Raw genomic sequence first — 24,117 nt, 5'->3', positions numbered from 1 at the left:
CGTTTCCTCAAGTTAATAATTCGTTCCCTCAATTTTTTTAATCTGTCCTCTCAGTTTCTAAATAAATTGATGTACAGTGATCAACCATAACACCTCCCGCCCTCCCCCTGTTCCTCAATGGTCCCCAAGAGCATCACCGCAGAGTTCTCAACTGCAGTGACAGAGTGGTGGTGTGTGTTGTTCTGGTACGAGTGGATCAGACACAAGTGCCTGAGTGTATGTGCTTTAAGTCTGATTTTTAAACAATGTTAAAGTATGCTGCAATATGTGGTATTAGCTGAAAAAAAAGTAAAAATGTTTAAACAATTCAATACACTGTTAGTGCAAAATGTTTAATATATGCAGCAATATGAACTGCAACACCGTATTGTTTTATTTTATTTTAGAATTTGAAGAAATTAGCAGAGAAATGCTTAAATTTAAGACTAAACGTTAACGTTTGGGCAACATCTAACGGCCTAGTAGCTTAGCTAGCTAAAATGCTAATTTAGACTACAAATCAGATCATGAAAAATTGATTATAGGTAAGATTCTGAAGGAATTTGCTAACCTTAAAGGAAATGGAAATGAAAAAAAATAGTAATAGCGGTCTAGGAGGCAATGTCTTTTAAAATATTTTAGTAAATTGATTATTAACCATTCGTTATTAGCCGCTAGCTACACGAACACTATTACCTCAGAGTAAAGAGGTCATACAACTAAAGTAACTAGCGCTACCACATTTACATCAGAGTAAACTTGTTTAAACTGAGCTAATATAACCATATTTACTCCATCGTCAGTGAAAATAAATATAAGCCTAGATAAACTTTAATTCAAACGAGTAATAATTTTAACTCAAAGTAAACCAAAGGTGGTAAAAAACAACGCAGACTTTTTCCTATAGCGATTGGTCCAGAGTAACATGTTGCAAACCGGGCTAAAATTAATATCAACACCTCAGGTCATATCTAATATTGACCATTACAGGGTGCACTAATTAAAACTGAACTAAAATGAGTACTGATCTAAATATTTAAATGAATATAATATCACTTTACGCTAAGTAAAATGTCGAAATAAACATCTAATACGAGTATTACCCTTTTTGTTACCCCAGAGTAGACAGGTTCAAATAAACGCTTTCAAACTACCCAAGCTTCTTTTAACCAGTTGAATAATCTTGTAATATACGTTTTACGTCATTAGGCGGTGCTATCACGTAATAACACATTTATTTTTGTGGCAAACATTTGTTCGTGTAGCTGTAGTGTAGTTATAATATACATGTCCGAAATTTGTAGTCACACAGTGAATTCAAGTGCATCAAGGTGCCTCCGTTGTGCCTCAACAGGTTTATTGTGCACTGTCCTCTGAGTTCCACTGACCACACAGGAACACTTTTTAAGTTTAATAATTATGGATTATAGTCCATTTGTGTGTATACATAACCTCCTATCACCCTGTTCATTGGTAAACCGTAAACACCCACTTGTTTCTACACTCACTGCTGTTCCTCCTTTCACCCTGTTCTTCAATGGTCAGGACCCCCACAGCACCACCACAGAGGAGGTATGACTTGGGTGGTGTATCATTCTCAGCGCTGTAGTGACACTGAAGTGGTGGTGGTGTGTTAGTGTGTGTTATGGTGGTATGAGTGGATCAGACACAGCAGTGCTTTTTTTTAATAAGCATTTAAAATATGTGCTTGAAGTCAGTCATTTTTTTAAACTGCAATATCTTTTTTAGGCTGCAATATTTGAACCGTAAAACATTTTTTAAACAGGGTGTAGCTGTATATATTTTTAGCTTTATATAACCTTAACAGAAAAGGCAAACTGTGGAACAGCTGCACATCAGCTCAATGGCAAGTGTCAGCAAGAGGGCCTTTCAGGGCTGGATGTACAAACACATGAACTGAATAATTAACATTTAATATAACAAACATTTACTGGTACACCAAGTAAACAATTTGTACAAAGTTTATTTAGAAGTGCATGAAAAATGTTAAATGTATACAAAGCACAATATGATTACCAAAAAAGCTTATATTGTTCACAATAAAATTAACTTAAAATGTTAAACTTAAAAAAAAAACATACAGTAATGAAGTTTCATGTTTTTAAGCACACACAGAATAGCAAAAGTGAATTCCTTTTTTAAATAAAACACACTATATAGTGGCCTTAACACAGACTATTAGAAAGACTAAATTAAAATTGCAGTGTTACATGTCAGCTTTTATTTTTGTACATTGTTTTATCAAGTACACCGTAGAATGAATCTCTTCCTGTAGTGTAGTGCCTGAATATGTAGCATGAGGGATTACAAGCCATTTTGTATCAAAATTATTTTGTACAGTTCAAGATAGTGACCCACCCTTCATTTAGTCAGTTTTCATTTCATCATCAAAAAAAAAAACATATTTAACAGAAAATTATACAGAAGCCTCAACAGAACCGTTGCCAATTTTGCCCTTATTTCAGGTTATTTTTAGTTTTTCAGAACAACTGAACACTTTCAGTTTTTTTTAATTATCTGCAGAAACACCTCCAGAATTCAGTGGGTTGCACTTTGCTTCTCATAATTAAAAACAAATCCCACCACATTCAGGAAATTTAAGGTCTGGATTTGAATGATCTTTTACTTAATCTCCTCAAAATTATCTTAATTGTTCCATTATCGGGATATTAAATAAATGAAGGGTGATCTCTGACCTTTACACAGTACTGTAATATGCACATTTTATTAATGTGGAAAATGGTTTAATACTTACATGCTGTCTATAAGAAAATGATCCAAATAAAATACAATCCATTCTAATTTTAAAACAAAAACACATACACTGATAATAATAATAGTGTATCTTTACATTCCAAGTCTAGAGATTATTCCACAATTGTTCATCAAATTTCCCCAAAAAATCCCAACTCTGTAATTAATTTAATCGTTATCCTTTTTTAAAAGCACTATAGGATCTCAATCGAATCTTAAATAGTACGTACAGCTTTTTCAAACTGGGTGAATATGTCTGAAGTATCAACAGAGTACAATACTAAACATAATTTAATTATTGTGAAAAATTGACTAATCTTGTGTTGATTGTTGCAAAGGTGCTTAAATTAAATTAAAAGATTTTATATTAACATTTTCAAGGGAATCCAAGATATGACAGGAGTGGGATAATTTAAATGTGATTGTGACAACCAAATCTTCACGGAATAATTAATGAATAAAATACAAAAATATATATAAAAAATTGCTCTATAGAGCTCTATAGTGGTTAGCTGTCCTGATGAATACACTAGCTTATGATCTTACTTTATCAATAATTGAAATCCCAATGCAATAAGACCAGTCCCCAATGTCTTAGTGGTGTTCTCAACAGCACCTCCATTCCGCAAGGCCAGTACAATGAAAGGTAATTTGTGAGACATTTGTATTACAAAGGTGCTGTAAAAGTGATATTTTGCAAAACCAATGTCAAAGTAAAATTCTTCTTCAATGCTGTAAGTTATCAGAGGTATGATATCAATGGTCTATATGTATTTATAATGACTGCCATAGCATAGGTTGTGTAGTTCAGGCTTTTAAGTTTAAGTTTGCTAGTGTTGCTTTTCTTATTTTTAGCACCTCATTTATTGCTTGGACAAAAGTTGGGCCTGTTGTTTGTGAGCACATTCATTACATTGAGTGGAAGTTAATGTGCATCCTGCATTCTCGTTGAAATGTACTGTCTGGTTATTGTATGATGACTGCATTGATGTCAGCAATAGGCTGTAGCCTGATGTCTTGACAGTGCAGGGTATTTGGGAAAATTAACCCTCATCTATTTTGAGGGCTTTAACACTTGTTCATAAGCCTCCTCAAAAATATATTCCCGCCTACACAACTGGCTTTAGATCTTTAGCTTGAGCATTTGGGCTCTATGCAGATTGGCTAGCATTGTTTTCCTGTGTTGTGGTATTGTCTTCAACACTAGCACTCTCTGTAGGATTGGGGGGACTGTTTTCCTGTCCTGAGTTATCAGCTTGAGGTTGAGGACTTTTGGGATTTTGGGGACTGTTACCCTGTATGACTGTGTTAATGTTGCTATTGATTGTAAGAGGAGCCTTGTCTCCTATTCCTGGGTTAAACAGAGGCACAATTGCTCCCTGGAATCTTGTTTTCATAGTGAAAAGCTTGAGACCCTCTTTAGCATTATAAAATGAAAGTTCTCCTTTCTCATAGTCAAGCAAAACTCCAACAGTCTCTGGTCTTGGATCTACTGAGAAACAAATCTCAGGTTCTGTATTGACGTGGAAACCATTCTCCCCGTCTGAGCAAAGAAACCAAAAACCTTTTGAAGGAGTAAGGTCTGTTTTATTGTTAGATAACTGTGATAAATTTGGATCAGTAGTGACTCCTATAAGCCATGATTCTTTGGTCTGTATGTCAGCTAACTTTAATCCCACCTCCCAATATGCACGACCACTGGTGAATTTATTTACTCCACAGATACATAAAGTGTAAGGAAAACCATGTACTTTGTAGTTCTCCGGAAAGTTGTCTCTTATTCTGCTGCCGTCAGGAGTAAGCTTTAAATATGGACTGACATTTGTGAGATTTAATGTGATTCTCACTGTGAAGAGAAAGAGGAATTAAAGCAGTGACACAGGTTCAGTAAGTACAGAGGATTTGTTTAACTTTTCATTTTCCAAAATAATGAAATTGCTGAGATATAAGCAAAAGGTTGGCAGTGTTTTGATTTATGAGATAGATCCACTGTCATTTCCATCATCATTCCATATAAATCTTTTTAGACTTGTGGAGATCACTAGTGATTTTGGAGAGGTTGTTTTGTAGACGTGGACACACATGGTTCTATTTAAAACCAAATTAAAACATGAACAAGTTTCTCTACACTCAGCCAGTTCAAAACAAAACATGTCTCTATCACTTTTTTACAGCTCACACTAAATTATGAGGGAATTATGAAAAGTCTTGGAGTTTATTCTAACATTTCCAAATACACTGATGAAGAAGTAAATTCAGATTAATACCTGCATCTTTTTTAAGCTCCTCCATGTTTATAGTTCCAGAACCTGAAAATAAATTCAGTGATTCAAATGAACCAAATAAGATATAATAGGGGATTAATATAAACTTCACATAAACACTAACAGTAAACCTTTAAAAGAGAATTAATTTAAAATAATCTTGAATAGAGTATTTCTTACCTGTATTTTGAGCTTCTTCATCTGAAAGGACAAAACAATCACAATTCTAGTAAATAACACTACACGAGTAAAAAAGGTATACTGCTTGAGTTTCTAACCATGCTTATAGATGGCTATAAATACTGGGTGAAATAAAATCCCCTAAGATTTGTACACTTGTACACTTGTTTTTTGATGAAAAACATCATTTTTATTTGCACTTAATGCAAATGCAGACCCACCACGACCCTGAACTGGATCAGTGGTTTCAGATTATGAATGAATTATTGTGATATTATAATGGGGAAATACATCTAAAAAAAAAAGAAAAAGTATGTCTTGGCATTTTACATATAAAATAGACAACCTGTACATGTACATGAAATACATGTTTTGTATAACTCTCTCTTTGCATTTACATGTAGGATAAAGAATGTTTAATTCTTATACAAAACCTGGAAAAATAACCTCAAAACAAGAATATAAGTGAAGATGTACTTTACCTTTAGGAACTGGTGTGTATTCTGCAACACAGAAGCACCAGTATGAACACTCAAAAACAGAACACAGTAACATACATTTTTGTCATTATTTTTTCCAATGATTCTTCTCGATGTTATAAAAATTATTACGCTGACCTGGAGGCCAGTGTGTATTACAGATTCTGCACTAAACCAAAAGGCCATCTCCATGTAGGGGACTCATCCATGAGCATAAACTGGTAAACTACACTCTACACTTATAGCTGCACTTGATAGAAACTTGTAAAATGTGAAATCACTTTCATAAAATAATTAGCTAGCTTTGGTCCTAAAATTATAACATAAATATTGACTGTTCAATTAGCATACAAAATACAATTTTTGTTTGTTTAAACCATCTATAAACTGTGTCTGAAAGCTGATTTCACCTCTTTTAAATTTCCTGTAGAAGAAGACACCAGCACAGATTATCGCCAAAACAGCTGTCAATGCCACAGCAAAGAGTGTCTTCCAGACTCCAGCACCCGTGTCCTCTGCAAGGTCATTACAAAAACATGAGGTGGAGCAGATTTAAACAGAGTTAAAAGCATTTTAAAAGAGTTAAATGAGTAGGTCTATGTCCAAATGTTTGTACACAGCCATATTAATGTGTGAACTACTCAGCTGTTTAAACTGAACCCAGTGTAGACACAGTGTGTATACTTTCTATAGAAATGCTTAAACCATCTGCACATGAGCCTAGGGTAAATGCTAAATGTGGGTTAGAGAGGAAAAAAGCCCCCAGCACTGGGCTGAGGAGCAATGAAACATGTGCAGTGTTCTCCTGAGTTATGGAGCTTTATCTAATACCTTCAAGATGTGTTGGAGTGATGTTTGTGATCCAGAATATTGCAAGAATTTATATCCCTCTAGCTAAAACTACTGAGCATGGTACTGAGCATGTTCACCTGTGAACTTGTTAGCAGCTACTCCAGAATGTGCCATTTCATGTCATGTTATGAGCTGATTCTTCATTATGTGTTTATACATGTGCCCACAATGCATGCTTGGACATGTAGTATACAACAGTAACTGAACATGAGATGATTTAATTATGTATCCATTATTTTATATATAATTTATATTCAACCATTATTTTATATTCTGGAGCCCACTCAGAATCACTGGCACAATATGAGAACACACCCCATACAGGACGCCATTCCTTTGCAGGGCAACACACAAAGGTTTTATTATGTATGTATAATTTTATTATATATTTAATGTTTTCTAACCTGCCAAACGAGCAATGGCACGAATGTCCACAGTGCTGTCCTTCTGTTCTGCTGCAGGGACAGAGAGTGAGCAGGAGGCCTGGCCGACCTCTGATGGAGAGACTCGCACCCAGCTGTGGACACAGGTCAGTTTATTCTTATCTGGAGTATACACAACACCCTGGGAGAGAAGGGTGGGCTTTTTGTCGAAACTCCAGTCCACACGAGGCTGAGGAAACCAGCCACAGGTTCGACAACTAACATTCAGCAAATCATTGTCCTGCTCCACTGAAATAACAGGAGACAAACCTAAAGCTGAGAGAGAGAGGGAGACAGATTGATGGTGTGAGAGAGAGAGAGAGAGAGAGAGAGAGAGAGAGAGAGAGTTAATTTACAAGTTATGGACTACATTTTGTGGCCAAAATCTGCTCACAACAATCATGTGTTTGTTTCTCTTTGACTACTCTAGGAAGGTTTTAATGTCAGTTACTAATATTAGATGATTAATTGTAGAACACAAACACTGCTCCAACTGGTTCGAAATATACTGGATGGAGCTCACACCAGAGAATACTTTCTTTGCTTTACAGCCCAATGCTGAGGCATAGCATTGCATTTCTTCAGTTTATTAGACTGTATTTCTCCATTTAAACACAAGCTCATGCTGCAAAACTTTCTCTTCATTGCTAAACCTGGACGAGCAAGCAGCGATACTAAAGAATGGAAATAGCTGCTATATTGTTATTCACTGCTTAACTGCTGGCTCAACTCTTGTGTACTGTGTTGTGCAAAGTGTGTACTGTGAACAGTGAAACTGGAGTATGTTTCTACTCACCGGTTAAATTAAGGGTCACATCACTGGCACCATAAGTGGCTCCAGTCACGAAGCAGGTAAATGTCCCCTCATCTAATAAATTCAAGTTCTCTAGCTTTAGGGATATGTCTCCAACTTTCAGTCCAGCAGATGAAGGCTCTCGAATGGTCAGAGAACTCCGGTTGATATATTTCCCAGCTTGTGATATCTTCTGGTTCTCATACAACAGAATTGTGTTAGCGATAGCTTTACGGTACCAACGCACCTCCAAAGCTGTTACGTCCAGTGGAGGATCGAGCCAACAGGGGAGAACCACGGAGGAACCGACCGTCCCAGTGATCACCCCACCAGATTTCACAGTAAAGGCATCTGAGGAACAAAGATCATTGGGTTTACTATCAGCTCAAATTCTAACACAGTTTCTCTGCTCAACCCAATACTGGAAGGCTTTACCACTAGCCCATGCATGGCACTGAGCATTGCATGGCTCATATCCAGCTGCTCTACAGCTTTCTGTTAGTTTCCTGCTATTCTAATTAGAGACTGCACAACTGAACGTCAGCACCCAGAGTTGGTGCAGCGTAAAAGAGCTGAATTCACTCATTAGGGGGTAGTCATGGCCTTAAGAGAAGCAGGCTTGGGACAGGATGTTGTCAAATCAGTCTCCAGGACGGGCAGGAGAAATATCTCTCTCTGTCCCTCTCTCAGTTTCAGTTTTGTCTCATGTTATTTTGGTGAAGCATGCCAAGGAGGGGGTGTGGGTGGGACTCGTGCCTTCCCTTAATATCCATGGCTGAATAGCCTTTGAGCATGGCACCCAATCCCCAAATCCTACCAGGGCCCTTGGTGGGTGCTCAATGCTCCTAGTGTGTAAATGGGATAAGATAAAGTCACTCACTAGTGTGTGTGTGTGTGTGTTCACTAAATTGATGGGTTAAATGAAGAGACTCAGTCTCCTTAAGAGGATTAATTAAGTAGTAGTTCTTCTTCTTCTTATAAGAAAAAAACCTTTACACGAGAAGTGTGATTTTTAAAATGTGTAAAATTCGCTTACCTGACCTCTGTGGAAGCTCAGCCCACAACAAAAGCACAAGCAGAGACGTGAACATTTCTGCACAAACACAGAGAGCAAATATAGTGCAGTATATAGTGCATATAAATTCATTACACTGTATATAAAGTCAATCAGTATAAGGTTTTCCACTCATCCGTTTTTATTGTTAAGAGCAGTGCGGTTAGCAGACCTACCGTTCTGTTCCCAGATTTCTGACAAGGTTATTGACAGCAGGTTATCGATCCTACCTCCGGGATTCCTTTTAGACGATTAGGGCTCGTACAGATTTTAAGCCGAAATCTCCGTCAGATTTATAGCAAAAACACAGAAATACAGACACTGAAACAGCTCAGGCCCTTTTCACTTTCACTTTGTAACAGTGGGGGCGAGGCTTCGGAGGTTGATGTTAGAATGACAGTAAAAAAATAAGTCTGGTTTTTTTTATCACTGTGGGAAAACGACGCTTGTATAGCTTTAAGATTTCAGGATGAAGAACGGTTTTAAGAGTGGAGTTTACAACACAGACGACGCTGAAGTTGTCTACTTATTCTCCAGTTTCTTTTTCGTATTTTCTCTTCCACCTTAAATGGTGCAGTAGTTGCATTCTGTCGCCGCTAGATGGCAAAGTACGAACACAACTTCCATACCTTGGAAAAATACACGTTTAGCTTCATTCTTCGGATATTATTTCTTTATTTTTAACGTGTCTGAAAGGCTCACTGAAGATACAATATAACAGACTATAAACATTCTGAAGCTAAACGTGTATTTTTCCATGGTATGGAAGTTGTGTTCGTACTTTGCCATCTAGCGGCGACAGGATGCAACTACTGCACCATTTAAGGTGGAAGAGAAAATACGAATAATCACCCCATTGCTGTCCAGCCGCCGAGAATTTACCCATGCCTCCTTTAATTACGGCAATTTTATAGATAATCGTTTCTTTGTGCTCTTACCGATAAGAGTGTGAGGGCTATGTATTTGTGGCACATGTACGAGGGCACCATTCGCTATCTACAGTTAAAAAGCATTTAAGCCATTTTTCACAAATCCTCAACTTCTGGGCATTTTGGTTGATTTGCTTCATTCAAAATATCTTAGATCTCACAAAAAATGATAACAAAACCCATTAGTGTTTGTTTGTTTGTTTTAACTGAGTTTAATATTCCAATTTTATTCATTTTCATTTCTATACTTAGTAAGTATGTTATGCACTTCAGGAAAAAATCAATGTAAATGTTATAGTAGTCATATATAATATGTTACACATGTTTTATTAAACACAGCTCCAGGAACCTGGAGGTTGTGGGTTCGATTCCCGCTCCGGGTGACTGTCTGTGAGGAGTGTGGTGTGTTCTCCCTGTGTCTGCGTGGGTTTCCTCCGGGTGACTGTCTGTGAGGAGTTGGTGTGTTCTCCCCGTGTCCGCGTGGGTTTCCTCCGGGTGCTCCGGTTTCCTCCCACAGTCCAAAAAAACCACACGTTGGTAGGTGGATTGGCGACTCGAAAGTGTCCGTAGGTGTGAGTGTGTGAGTGAATGTGTGTGTGTCTGTGTTGCCCTGTGAAGGACTGGCGTCCCCTCCAGGGTGTATTCCCGCCTTGCGCCCGATGATTCCAGGTAGGCTCTGGACCCCCCGCGACCCTAAATTGGATAAGCGGTTACAGATAATGGATGGATGGATGGATGTTTTATTAAGCATTTCCTGATCTGTTTTTGTTGGAAATATTTATTGGCTTATTTAAATTTTCTAATATTTTTAGGAGACATACCTCTAAAGTTCAGAGTCAGAATTTGGTTTCACATTTCCTCTGTCTCCCTGTCTGAGCAAACCCAAACCCAAACCTAATATGGTCAGCTTATGGTCAGCTTATTTTCTGAGAATCATCAGCATCATCTTTGTTAATTCTCTCTTTTGTGTGTGTGTGTGTGTGTGTGTGTGTGTGTGTGTCCATTTTCTTTCCTCAGTGTGGGCTAAATTTATTTTCTGATGAGGATAAAATAAATATTCATGTAATCATGTATTTTTTTGATATTCTTTTTCTTCTGCAAGTGGATGTGTCTTTTCTCCTCAGAAATCTCTTCTGAAAGATAACCTGTATTTATCAATAACTCGTGAAAGTTTTTCATTGGCGTGAATGTGAGCTTTGATCTGGTCACACAGAGCGGCACGTTCCTGAGGATAATCTGACCACATTTAGCCAGATAATCACCTCTTAGTCTTCAGACGGATGGAGGGAGTGAGGGAAGAGGAGAGGAGAGAAGGAGAACAAAAGAGTGTAAGACTGGAAGAGGAAAGGTCTGGACGGTCGAATTCATACAGTGTTTGTTGGAGTGCTAGTGAAAGAGGAGTGCTTATTCACTCCCTTATCTCACATCCCTCACTTCTGAGGCCTGTTCTACAGTGTAAAGGTAGGGTACAGTGGGGCAGAATGGGGATTTAATTGGTTGTTTTACTTTGTAGTTGAATTTGTAATAACACCTGTTACTTTATCTATGTTTTTGTGCCTGGTATTTATCTATGTCTCTGTGCTTTTAAGGGTGCTTACCCAGCACAGTTTAATGGGGCCCACTTGAATAAATTGGATAAATGTGGGCAGCCCAGTTACTGTCAATATTCAGGGCCAACATGCACTGAAAAAAAACGATACTCTCTTCATCCAGAGATATAATTACAGTAACATACTCATTCTCACATTTCATATCTGAATGTAAATGATTTAATTTCATGCAACCCTTTGATTTTAAAAAATACTTAAGTAAATCCAAGGAGCCATATTTTTCAGTGTGGGTCCAGAGTGTATATATAATTGGGCCAACATTTATTGCTTAAACAAAATTAGCTGGGACTCAGGTGGTGTACTCACATAGGCCCCACATATATGTGTTGGTTGGGTAATAACGTCTTCTCCTTAAAAAACAAACATATTTATATTTTCATGAACTTATAACAGAACAAGTGCTGAGTCTCTATTTGAAAACATTATGTTCAACATCTGAAACAATGTGCAAATTTTATTTGCACCCAGATCCATTGACTTGTTGAGTGTTGAAAATAAATAAAAACAAAAAGATTTGTTTTTACAGATCTTTACAAATTTTACAGACATGTTGACATTGTTTTTCTCAGTCCTGTCAAATGTAGTTTTCTCTGTCTGATTCCTGTAAAACCGCATTAAACCTCTACCTCTGTATTTGCAGTTTAGCAGCACGTTAAAACACATATAACTAAAAATCCATAATTGCTTCACATCTCTCTCTATATATATACATATATGTTTTTTCGTATCTCTCCCCTCTCTCCTTAGAATGGCACAGAAGGCACCCTCTACACAGAAAACACATTCTGCTGATAGGTAAAGAAAATCTCTGCTTTTTTTTTTTTTTTTACAAATTTGTAAAATTTTAACGTAGCATGAACTTGTCAAAAAACAGAGCATTTTGGAGGAGGTCTATTCATAACCTGTGCAATCAAAGCGCTTCTTGTACCTCCTGGAGTCTTATTCCTGCAGGTTTTCATTCCAGCCGTGAAGGAGTATAACCGTTTAAAACGTCTTGTTGATTTATAGAGTAGAATCAAAGGTGCTTCTACTTAATTAGAGAACTGCAGCAACACCAGCCCTTTCTGGATAAGATTGGTGACCCCCTCTCCCAGAGCTTCAAAAGCAACTGGTTTACCCAGCTGATGAAGGACCTCTTTATTTCTTTATTCATATATATATAACGTTTGTGTGTGTGTGTGTTATCCATGTGTCTTGCTCATTTATGTTTTTGCACAAATGGATTAATATAACACATCAATTTTATTTTACAAGTCTCTGAAAAGTTAAACAGCACCCAGTTTACTATTAAACCCTAAGTGACTATCACAGCTTTATTCATGACAGATTTCTCACTGAGGAAAGGCTGTTATAAGACTGTTATCCACTAGTAATTATGACTGTAGTGGTGTTTATATGCTGTCATCTCATATATATAATTACACACAAGTTAAGCTCAGAAAGAAAGTAGTAAAACCTGCTGTAGACAAGCCCTCTGGCATTCTTCCTTTATGGTACAAAATAGAGTCATTGGACATGAATGTGTTTAACATTTCCTTGATTCTTTTGACAATATGAATCTGCCTCATTTACTTCTTATACATAATGAATTCTCACTTTTATTAACTTCTAAGCACTAGGCTTTTTTTAATCATATATTTTTCCAGAATAATTGATTTATATGTATTTTTTGAGTAAACTTCATTACAGCTCACTGTGAATTTCTATTAAAGGACCCTTGTATTTTAAGGAGAATTTTTTTAATCAGAGTTCAAATATTTACAGTTCTAAACACTAGAAAACATGCCATTATTTTTACTCACTTCCTGACCCTGTCACCTGACTTTCTGTATTTTTCTATCTCTCACACTCCATTTTCTCAGTGCCAAAGCAGGGCAGTCAGCAGATGGAGCTGCCCTGAAGCCGGCTCTCCGCAAAACACCCACTGGAGAGACTCCAAGGAAATCAAAAGGCAAAAAGACTAATGAAGAAGTGTACACAAACCTTCTTAACACTGTATTTGGACAGGTACACACACACACACACACAAAAAAAAAAAACACACACACACACAAAGCACTTAATTTGTTCATGTAATTCATGTAAAAAAAAACTGTACAAAATTAATTTACTAAGCATTACTAGACCCAGTGTAATGGCAGTGAGGCTGAAGTGTGCCCAGTTCATTGTTCTGAGAAAATGCAGCTTGTTTTGTTTGGGAGCATGTGTAAGTGTGGGGGTGTTTATGTGTGTATATGTATGTGTGCTTATGTAATGTGCTCTACACAGAGTAGAGGTGTAATCTGATTTTAATCCCTATAAGAGCTTGTTAGCGTAGCTCAGTGCCTCAGCTAATTACAGTCAGCGAAGTTTAGAGTTCAGATCACTAGGTCAGGTTCTGGTGTTCGAAGAATAATCATCCCAGTTACTGAGAAGACAACAGGGTTCCAGAAAACTCTGTTCCACATCCAGTCCCTAGCCCTCCAGTGTTGGCTGTGATCTGGTATTAGGAGGGGTCCATATCCCAGCTGTGCTTAAATTTAGTCACAGCACCAGCTCGTGTGTATCACTGCTTTTATACAGCAGTTTTACTAGTGCTATTTATTAGCGAACAGTAATAAACCATAACTGATTATGATGTGTTTGGTCCCGACCACGCAAATATTTGCTCAACTGAACATGTATTGGACATTTTCCTGCAGACTAACATGCTGCTTTGTGTAGGTCTATGTTAAGAGAGAGAGCTTCTTCTCTTGCACCTTTATCTGTATACAGTTTTTCACTACCATTGCTGTAGAGCCCTTTTAAAAATTCTCTTTCATGTGATAGTCCTTAATTACTGGTTAATAAAACCCAATGCTGCAGTTATATTTTACTATAGCACTCAGAATGTCTCTTGTCCAATGTGTGTGTGTGTGTATGTGTGTATGTGTGTGTGCATGAGGTCAGTAGCACGATACAGAATAAAAATTGATCGAATAAGCTTGATAAATACAGATATGTGAGATATGTGAGATTAATTGTGCCATGACGACACACATAGAGGAAAAGTGCATTTAATCCAATTTAATCAGGAAGCTCTGTCTGTTATCTGACCTTCCTGGTCTCAAAACCCACAGCACCTCTCACTCTGTTAAGCTGATGAAGTCCACTTATTGAGGATCTCAAAATTAACCCTTTTATATTCGAAATGTTTGTGTGAATAGTTCAGAGACACATTAATTTGATGAAATACAAATAATCAAATAAAACATCCAAATCAGCTGTACTGTGATTCCTCACTACAGACATGTCAAGAGTGGAATGAAACAGTTTGTCCATTACACTTATCTAACACAGAGCAGGAGACAAGAAATAAAGAAGATACATACAGTAGGCAACACAAACATTATATATACTTTAACTCTAATAATAATATAATCATTAACCAGGTAAACAGTGCAGAACAGTGGAGATAAGACTGTAAGAAAAACACCAGAGCCGTGATAGTATTTGTTGTCTTTACCTTTATAAAAGTTATTATAAGTGTCTGTGCTTATAAATTAGTGCATATTGTCACTGGAAACTACATTGTGTATGGTGCAAAACAGCTGTGTAAACCTATTAGGTGAGAGTTTAGTGTCCATTAGACAGATCAGTTAAAAAAAAAAACTGTGAGCAGGGAAAACCTGGGTTTAGGTCTTTAGCTTTCTTCCCATTGGGAATGGTGTAATCTAAGAATTACATGAAACTCCACAATAAAGTTTCACTCTCAAAATGCACGATTATTGTTTTTTCCTGTGTATGTTTGTAGGAGAGGGAGTTGTCTCAACCAGAATTAGATGGTGAGTAACTGAAGTAATTAATTATCTTTTTCACAGATCATTTCATTTCTTTTAGTAATTTACATTCACTATTTTTTTAATAACAGTAAAGCACCTGTAAAACCTGAACCAGGTGTATGTGTTGGTTTCAGAGCTGGCCGAGGCCTTTAAGGAGTTTGATTATGATCAGGATGGGTATCTGAACTATAAAGACCTAGCAGAGTGCATGAGAACGATGGGATACATGCCAACGGAGATGGAACTGCTGGAGATCATTCAGCAGATTAAGATGAGGTGTGAGTGTCCATTCTGAGTGAGGGTTTGGCCTGACTAACTCTATTCTTTATTTGCTTATAGACTATGTGCTTATTTTGCATGTAGTCAAATGTATGTGCTGTTCTTCTGATGTACAATACAGTTTTTTTTCTTTATTTTATTGATTTTATAATTTTGTTCACAGTCTATTTCTTATACACTTTACCACCAACTAGAGTCTTTATATATATATTTCAATTATTAAATAGAGTGTAATTAACTAATAATTAGAATCAAATGCATTATATTTTGAGCTTTATTCTTTATACTAATATGTGGTTGTTAACTCTATTCTTTTAATCATAGTCATGTTTAATGTTTATTCTTCTAATCATCCTCCACTGGCCATCAAATGTCTGATCTGTATGTTTTATTGTATGTGTTTGTTTGTGTGTGTGTGTGTGTGTGTGTGTGTGTGTGTGTTGCTGCTGCAGTGGGTGGTCTGATGGATTTTGATGATTTTTGTGAGCTGATGGGGCCAAGAATGATGACAGAAACAGCACACATGCTTGGACTAAAGGAGCTCAAGTGCTCTTTCAACCAGGTATACTGTAATAAAAACTTGTACACACATATCTTTAATAACACAATAATCAGACACACACACTCTAATCAAACCCACAGAAGATAAACAACTTGTATGTGTATGCTTCTAATGAGCACATTTCCTACGTATAATGACCTCATTTTTAAGGTCATAAATAAGGTTGTAATTGGCACTCTTTTGTGAGTTAGTTTGATACAGATGGGGATGGGAAGATTACACCAGATGAGATGAAAGAGGCAGTAAAGACTTTACTTGGAGAGAAGCTGAAGAAAGGAGAGCTGGAGGAGCTACTGAAGGAGATGGACCTCAATGGAGATGGCACTGTGGACTTTGATGGTAATTACTTTATCGACACATAACTCAAACTGAGGATCTGGACATATGCCTCCACAAATAAAGTGATAAACTGGGTACTGTTTTGATTTTACTACATTCAAATATGCCATCTGGCCTCGGGTTAATGTGTTTCATCAATAAAGGAGTGGAAGATAGCAGCTGTGTTAAAGTATTATGTTACTACTTAGATTAACCTGCTTTATTTACATTTATTTTACTCGTTCATGTGTTTGTCTCTCTCTCTGTCCGGCAGAATTCGTTATGATGCTTTCAGTGCAGTAGCCTTCACCATGGATCTGTTTAGAGGCTCTCATTAGAAACTACTGACTGCAAAACTCCACAGATTCACCGACTGAAACTGAACCTGCTACAAGCAAAGCATATTCAAACTACACCTACAACTTCAGCTGAAGGAAAAACCCCTTCAGAGCAAGAGGATGAAACACAGAGAGACACCCAGACTCAAAAGGTGAAACCATCTTCCTCTAGCTAGGTTTAGCGCTCCTGATTAGCGCAAAAGGCTCAGTGTAAACTATGTGTATATGTATAGAAGTGAATGTATATTTTGTTTCACATTATTTGTAAATGTATAGTTTATATAATGTACATTGTATATTTTTACATTTTACTAATAAATAAATACATTTTAAAAATCTTCGTCAACTGCCTTTTTAAACAAAAGAAAGTTTGAAATAAACACAGATAGATTGTCCTTGTTAATGCCCTGCAAAATAACCCAAAAAAAAAAAAAACAGACTTTATTTGTGTAAAGGGACTTTTAAATGATTAATAATGATTCATTTTTTTTCAGCACCTACTTGTATAAAGGGATGAGACATCAATTCTTAATAGGCGAATGGCCATCTGGTGTGACCTAAATAGGAGGTCGCTCTCTGGCCTAGAGTGGCTAGTCAAATTATGGGTGTGTCTATAGGAGTCATGTGATACCTCAGAGGTGTTTTTTGTTTTTTGTTTTTTTTTAAAGTCACCATGAATGAAGAGAACAGACATCTGTGGTCCTATTTAAGACACCGAATTCATCTGGTCTAAAGAAGAGGCTCTCTGGCCTTCAGTTACTTGTCCAATTGTGGGTGTGTCTGAAGGAATCATGTGATACTGCTAAGGTTTTTTTTTTTTGCTTTTGTTTTTTTAAATTATAAAGTCACCATGAATAAAGAGAACAGTCATCTGTGGTCCTATTTAAGACACCGAATTCAAATGGTCAACAGAAGTCGCTCTCTTCCCTTACGACGGAATTTTAGGGCCACGGCGTTGAAAACAAAACAAGATTCCAAGATTAAAGTCAGAATTCTGAGAATATTCTCGGAATAATTCTGAGAAAAAAATCTCTGAATAATTCGCTGTGTATAATGGAGCAGACAGTGCAACTGTGAAATGCAGTGTATTGCTTAAGTGATGCTGTGGTACAGATTTCAGGAATAAACACTCAGTTCTCTTCCACATCAGGACCACAGTGTGATTAGTATTTAAACCCTGAATGTAGTTTCACAGGATACAATTAATGATCACAAAAATGATGGATCCAGAGCGAGTAGAACTCCGGTGCCCACGAGGCTCCATCGCGTTACGGCTCGGACTCGTACAATAAACTAAAGCCTTATGCATCACAGTCAGGAGCTGCACTGACGGGGTCGACATGTCGTGTGAATGTGTTTAATAAATAATTCTGTTCACTTCACTGACTGCTTCTTTCACAATTCACTCATGGCCCACAGAGTGTGAGTCCGTCTGTCTATATTTTATAATAAATAATCACCCAAACAGTGTTTCTCTAAATATTCTGATATTCTCGAGATTATACAGACCTTTTTTACTCAATTATTCCGAGATTTTTTCTCAGAATTCTGTCTTTAATCTCGGAATCTTGTTTTTAATGCAGAAAAAAACAACTACAGCCCAAACTTATGTCTAAACAAGCTGAGTACTTTGGAGACGGTTACATAAGTTAGCTGGCAAAGACACCAGTCTACTACTAACCACTACTGCCACTACTAACTCCACTATAAAGTCTGTTCGAAACTTCCTGTTAACTTTTAATTAACCATTTTACACGGAATGTGTTTGCTACCATGAGTCCTAGCGGCTGACGTAACCTCAAAGTAAACATGTGCGCATGCAAAGGGCAGAACCACTCCGGTACACATTCCTTTTCAGGAATGTGTTTTTAATATATAGGTATTAGACTCTCACTAATTTAGAAGTGTCATACAACCCTCAAGGGTTTCCTCTGACATTTAATAGGCTATTTATTTATTGTCTATTATTATTGGCTATTTGTTTATTATTGAGATTGAGAATCATGTCAAATATTTTTGTTCAAACTGGTACATTTGTAATAAGTGTTTATTTCTGTGAATAAGATTCATAAGGAAACAATGACAATCAGAAAGGAAGTCGTTGTAGGAAATTAAACTAGACACTAGAGGGCAGCACAAGCAGGTTTCAAATGCTTCAAACACGGAATCACTTTTCAAAAAAGTTGGTTCAACTGTGTCAATGTTTAAAAAATATTTTTATATTAAAATATATATATATAATTAATTAAATAATTATGGGAGTGAACTCACTGTGTGTATGCTGATGATAATCCCTTGTGAGTATCTCGCTGTGTCCGAAATATCCCTCTACTCACTATTCCCTACATCACTCACTATACAGTGCACTATTATAGGTAATTGATCTCCGGAATGTAGTGAATCGTTTCTGATAATACATCATCTGGATGTATCTGGATCATTTTACCAGACAACACCGAACGAACCGGTTCAAAGAGCCGGCTCTTGTAAGTGAACGATGAGAGCCGGTTCCCGTCTAAGACCGAGCCTTTTTTTTCTAAGGCTTGTCATTCAACCAATCAGAGAACAACAAGCAAAGCTGAGACACTTGGTTTTCCTGAATGCCAATCTGCCTTCCAAAAAATAGTTGAAGAAAATGTTAAATCAGTTTTGCACTTTGCAGAGTACAGTGGAACCTCTACTTACGAACTTGATCCGTTCCGTGACCTGGTTCGTAAGTGGAAACGTTCGTTTCTCGAGTCCCCATGTAAAATAATTGAAAAGCAATTAATGCGTTCCAGCCCCGCCCCGAAAGTCACCTTTTTACACCGATAAATGTTTACAAAACACTCAAATTAGTAAAATAAAATACATGTAGCATTACTAAAAATACAGAAATTCAGTGGTAACAGTAATAAACGACTGGCTGGAGGAGTAACACAGGCACTGGCTGTATGACGGGAGGTGGGGGGGGGGGGTGGAATAACGGAGAGTAGGTGGTGAATGTGGGGAGACGAAGCGTAGATACAGCTTAACTTAGCAGTCTGCTATTTACACTAATGCTAAATTGCTTGAGAGTCAAGAAAACGAGAGGAAATGGGTCAATGACTCAAGTCTGGGCGTGCTGGGAGACTTGTCTATTGGGGTCAGTGGCCATTTCCAGCCGCCGGCTCGGCAGAGCCTCGGGTTCGTTTATAGAGTCGTGGTTTGTTGGTGGAGGCAAAAAATATTCAAATGCCTGTATTTGTTTATTTTATTAATCAGAAATGGATGATTATTTAATTATTGAGCTATTTGTAATACCTACCTTTTGGGTTCCATTGGCTGTATTTCAGAGTTTACAAGTGATTTTTTATTAAGGTGTTTTAATAAAAATCCAGTTATTTATACAATTGAAGGTGTGAGTGCAATCAGTGAGTTATTACAAGACAGCCATTAAAACAATTGGCAATTGCAACACTATTTATTATTTTTAATATTGAACAATAATATTTTGTCCATATAGTCATGTAAATGTAGGTAATAATGTTCTGTACCAGTGGAAATAAGTGGTAAAACAAAGAGCCATTTAGGAGCCGAAAGAGCCGGCTCTTTATGAAGAGCCGAGCCAAAAGAGCCGACTCCCCAAAAAGAGCCGAAATTCCCATCACTAATGTGTTCTACCTTTTGCTGTGCATTGTGGGATTGTTTTAATGCGCTGAAAATTGTCCACAATGTTTACAGACACTACAAAATGGCGGAACCCCAACATAGTGCTAAATATATGGAGAGAATAAGACACAGTTATGGACACAGCTTCTGTCTCAGTCTCATTAGCAACGGAGTCAGATAAATGAGAAAGTGTATTTTATGACATAGTTGCATATGTTTGTAATATTTTGCGACAGTATATTTATTTATTTTTGATATTATTTATTTATTTATTGGTGGGAAATTAACATGTACATATTTGCATCAGCACTTTCCATGTCTTATGCAATCGTACCAAGGTCTAAATCACATAATTTCCTAATATGTGGAAAATTACACTAATTTAGCCTGAATACATAAATATTTTTTGATTAATAACTGCTGGCGAAAGGTGTATTTCTGTACTTTTCCTTTGGACTTAATGGGGATGTGTCCATTAGTCAAAATGGTAACAGGGAAATGTTCTTGAAAATATCAGGTAAAGTTTTCCTAACTTTACACAGCACACAATTATGATTTTACTGAAGTTTACAAACGATCCAGAATTCTCTGGAATTGGGGTTTGTAGCATGAGAGACACTTAGGCCACAAGTTCAACTCTCACACTAATTAGTTTCAGAGTGTGTGTGTGTTACAGGAGATAAGCCTGTGTTGAAGAGTTTTAAAACAATTATGTGAGAGTCATATTTTAACTCTCATAGTCATAATAAATCTAAATAGAGAGAGAGTATGTGACAAAGTACTTCGTGCATTTTATTTAATGTCACGGGGGAACATGGAGAGTACAGAAAACCCAACACACTGAGCTCTTATCACACTTTAACTGTAGTTTGTCTTCATGGTCTTCTCTGTGTTATTCACACAGAAGCAGCTGATGAATAGACAGCAAATGACAAAATACAATACTTTATAGTTATGTACCATTATTTTCCATTTGTCTTAAGGTAAAAAGGGACAAGCCAGCATTAAAACATTAGTGAATGCAACATTATTAATATAAAATTGCATACTTCATATTTAAATGTCATATTTAAGAGCAATAGATATTTAATTTAATTATGTCAAACTTGATTGTGATTGTGTTTAAAAAATCTAAACATAAAGTACATGAAACCATTTAAGAATTTAAACTGACGTGGTGTTGGTGGTGTCTTATTGTTTATTTATCTATCGCTACACTTCTAGAAACCCAAGAACACTTTACAATCAACACGCAACATTCAATCCACACACACTGAGAAGCAGCAGCCAAGCGCTCACAGCATACTCTCAACCAGGATTGGTTGAGAAATTGGTAGAAAATGTCTAACAAATATTGCCAAGGACTTTCAGTTATTGTAAAAACATACACGCACACATATGTATGTGTTTGTGTGTACCCACCGTAAGCCAGGATGTTCCAGATCTTTATTTATTTTTTGTACTGAGACAAGACTTTCATTAATGCATTTCTACTTACAGAAAAGTTTGCAGTTGTTTGCAAGTTTGTTCATCCCTGCTCACAACAGTACCTATAATATATATAGACATGTCCAGATAACATAATTAAATATAGCATATTTTCTACACTTTTAGGTTTATTTCCATTAAATGTTTAAAGTTTAACCTTTAAAATGTAAAATATAAAATGAGCCACATGTCGAGGATGTGTTCGTTCCACTCAAAAAGTCCAAAAATAAAAACTGACCAGGGGCAAACAAGCATTTGTAAACATCTGTTTTTTAAAACATTCAAAGTATTTTAGATAAGCTTAAGCCTCTGAGCTCCAGTCTGATCATGTAAATCCCCCGCCCATTATTTGTTTGTTGTTTTTTTCCCCCTCAGATTCATGTTCTTGCACCTTTTACATTTCAGTTGTTGTTGGATATTTGTCTGTTTTATTCCAACAAGTGCGTGTTGATATCCTGTAGAACTTATGCTAGCAGAAGTGGGTATTGTGTCTTTCCATTGTGTGAAGTTGTACATTATGTAAATACCTACTTATATAAAAGTGCAACATTTTGGATTTTGTTTTTGTTTTCATAAATGGCATTGTAAAGATCTATTCGATTTTAGAAGAAAAGCTGTTTAGAGGAACACAAAGATTAATGTATGTCATACTGCAAGAAATAACACACTTTTATTTGCATTTTAGCTTGTGTAGTGTGTTTCATTACATGTCACAATTTTTGAATGAGGGTTCAGTCAGTGTTTGTTGTGGGGCTTTCAAACCACTTTAACAAAATGACATTGAATTTGTGTCCTCTGAGCCCCTGAAGTCTTAAGGTGGAAAAATCTTAATCTGTTCCCTCGATTTAATAATCCATTTCCTCAAGTTAATAATTCGGTCCCTCAATTTTTTTAATCTGTCCTCTCAGTTTCTAAATAAATTGATGTACAGTGATCAACCATAACACCTCCCGCCCTCCCCCTGTTCCTCAATGGTCCCCAAGAGCATCACCGCAGAGTTCTCAACTGCAGTGACAGAGTGGTGGTGTGTGTTGTTCTGGTACGAGTGGATCAGACACAAGTGCCTGAGTGTATGTGCTTTAAGTCTGATTTTTAAAACAATGTTAAAGTATGCTGCAATATGTGGTATTAGCAGAAAAAAAAGTAAAAATGTTTAAACAATTCCATACACTGTTAGTGCAAAATGTTTAATATATGCAGCAATACGACTTTTTTTTACGTTTACGTTTTTTTTACTTTAGAATTTGAAGAAATTAACAGAGAAATGCCTAAATTTATGACTAAACGTTAACGCTTAGGCAACATATAACGGCCTAGTAGCTTAGCTAGCTAAAATGCTAATTTAGACTACGAATGAGATTATAAAAAATTCATTTCGACAAGATCCTGAAGGAATTCACTAAATTTAAGGGAAATGGAAAAAATAGTAATAGAAGTCTAGGAGGCAAAGTCTTTTAAAATATTTTAGTAAATTGATTATTAACCATTCGTTATTAGCCGCTAGCAACACTGAACTAGCTAGCGATACATACTCAAAAAGTAGCACTAGCTGCTAACTGATTCAAACGGTGCTAAATTGGATATGAACACTATTACCTCAGAGTAAAGAGGTCATACAACTAAAGTAACTAGCGCTACCACATTTACATCAGAGTAAACTTGTTTAAACTGAGCTAATATAACCATATTTACTCCATCGTCAGTGAAAATAAATATTAGCCTAGATAAAATTTAATTCAAACGAGTAATAATTTTAACTCAAAGTAAACCAAAGATGGTAAAAACAACGCAGACTTTTTCCTATAGCGATTGGTCCAGAGTAACCATTTCAAACCGGGCTAAAATTAATATCAACACCTCAGGTCATATCTAATATTGACCATTACAGGGTGCACTAATTAAAACTGAACTAAAATGAGTACTGATCTAAATATAATCTAAATGAATATAATATCAGTTTACTCTGAGTAAAATGTGTTAATTTATTAAGTCGAAATAAACATCTAATACGAGTATTACCCTTTTTGTCACCCCAGAGTAGACAGGTTCAAATAAACGCTTTCAAACTACCCAAGCTTCTTTTAACCAGTTGAATAATTTTGTAGTATTCGTTTTATGTCATTAGGCGGTGCTATCACATAATAACACATTTATTTTTGTGGCAAACATTTGTTCGTGTAGCTGTAGTGTAGTTATAATATACATGTCCGAAATTTGTAGTCACACAGTGAATTCAAGTGCATCAAGGTGCCTCCGTTGTGCCTCAACAGGTTTATTGTGCACTGTCCTCTGAGTTCCACTGACCACACAGGAACACTTTTTTAAATTATAGTCCATTTGTGTGTATACATAACCTCCTATCACC

At 36.5% G+C, this 24,117-nt stretch overlaps 2 protein-coding genes across 9 annotated transcripts; one reads left to right on the top strand and one right to left on the bottom strand.

The window, feature by feature from the left end:
* The first annotated feature begins 143 nt into the window (after window positions 1-143).
* On the top strand, window positions 144-16,864 carry si:cabz01076231.1 (calcium-binding protein 2). 8 transcript variants are annotated; one of them, XM_066660929.1, is made up of 13 exons: window positions 144-185; window positions 5,827-5,898; window positions 6,108-6,218; window positions 6,809-6,895; window positions 6,967-7,058; window positions 10,941-11,188; window positions 12,085-12,132; window positions 13,200-13,344; window positions 15,110-15,140; window positions 15,272-15,415; window positions 15,869-15,978; window positions 16,170-16,317; window positions 16,571-16,864. In XM_066660929.1, exons 7-13 carry the CDS (start codon window positions 12,086-12,088, stop codon window positions 16,597-16,599), a joined length of 654 nt encoding a protein of 217 aa, XP_066517026.1. In that variant the 5' UTR covers window positions 144-185; window positions 5,827-5,898; window positions 6,108-6,218; window positions 6,809-6,895; window positions 6,967-7,058; window positions 10,941-11,188; window position 12,085; the 3' UTR covers window positions 16,600-16,864. The 8 variants fall into 8 exon arrangements, with proteins under 8 accessions (XP_066517026.1, XP_066517023.1, XP_066517025.1 ...); XM_066660926.1 differs by having other exon boundaries at window positions 144-216; XM_066660928.1 differs by lacking the exon at window positions 144-185 and adding an exon at window positions 5,234-5,692.
* On the bottom strand, window positions 1,981-9,147 carry LOC136686874 (butyrophilin subfamily 1 member A1-like). The gene is made up of 9 exons (XM_066660925.1): window positions 8,975-9,147; window positions 8,781-8,837; window positions 7,748-8,095; window positions 6,934-7,227; window positions 6,088-6,192; window positions 5,681-5,701; window positions 5,199-5,219; window positions 5,022-5,063; window positions 1,981-4,600 (listed from the first exon to the last, which is right to left on the bottom strand). Exons 2-9 carry the CDS (start codon window positions 8,833-8,835, stop codon window positions 3,906-3,908), a joined length of 1,581 nt encoding a protein of 526 aa, XP_066517022.1. The 5' UTR covers window positions 8,836-8,837; window positions 8,975-9,147; the 3' UTR covers window positions 1,981-3,905.
* Window positions 16,865-24,117: the final 7,253 nt, after the last annotated feature.

The sequence above is a fragment of the Hoplias malabaricus genome, chromosome 2 (assembly GCF_029633855.1).
Source record: "Hoplias malabaricus isolate fHopMal1 chromosome 2, fHopMal1.hap1, whole genome shotgun sequence".
NCBI classification, from domain to species: domain Eukaryota; kingdom Metazoa; phylum Chordata; class Actinopteri; order Characiformes; family Erythrinidae; genus Hoplias; species Hoplias malabaricus.
Note: the sequence above shows the minus strand (reverse complement) of the source record. Positions and strands in the feature narration are given on the sequence as shown.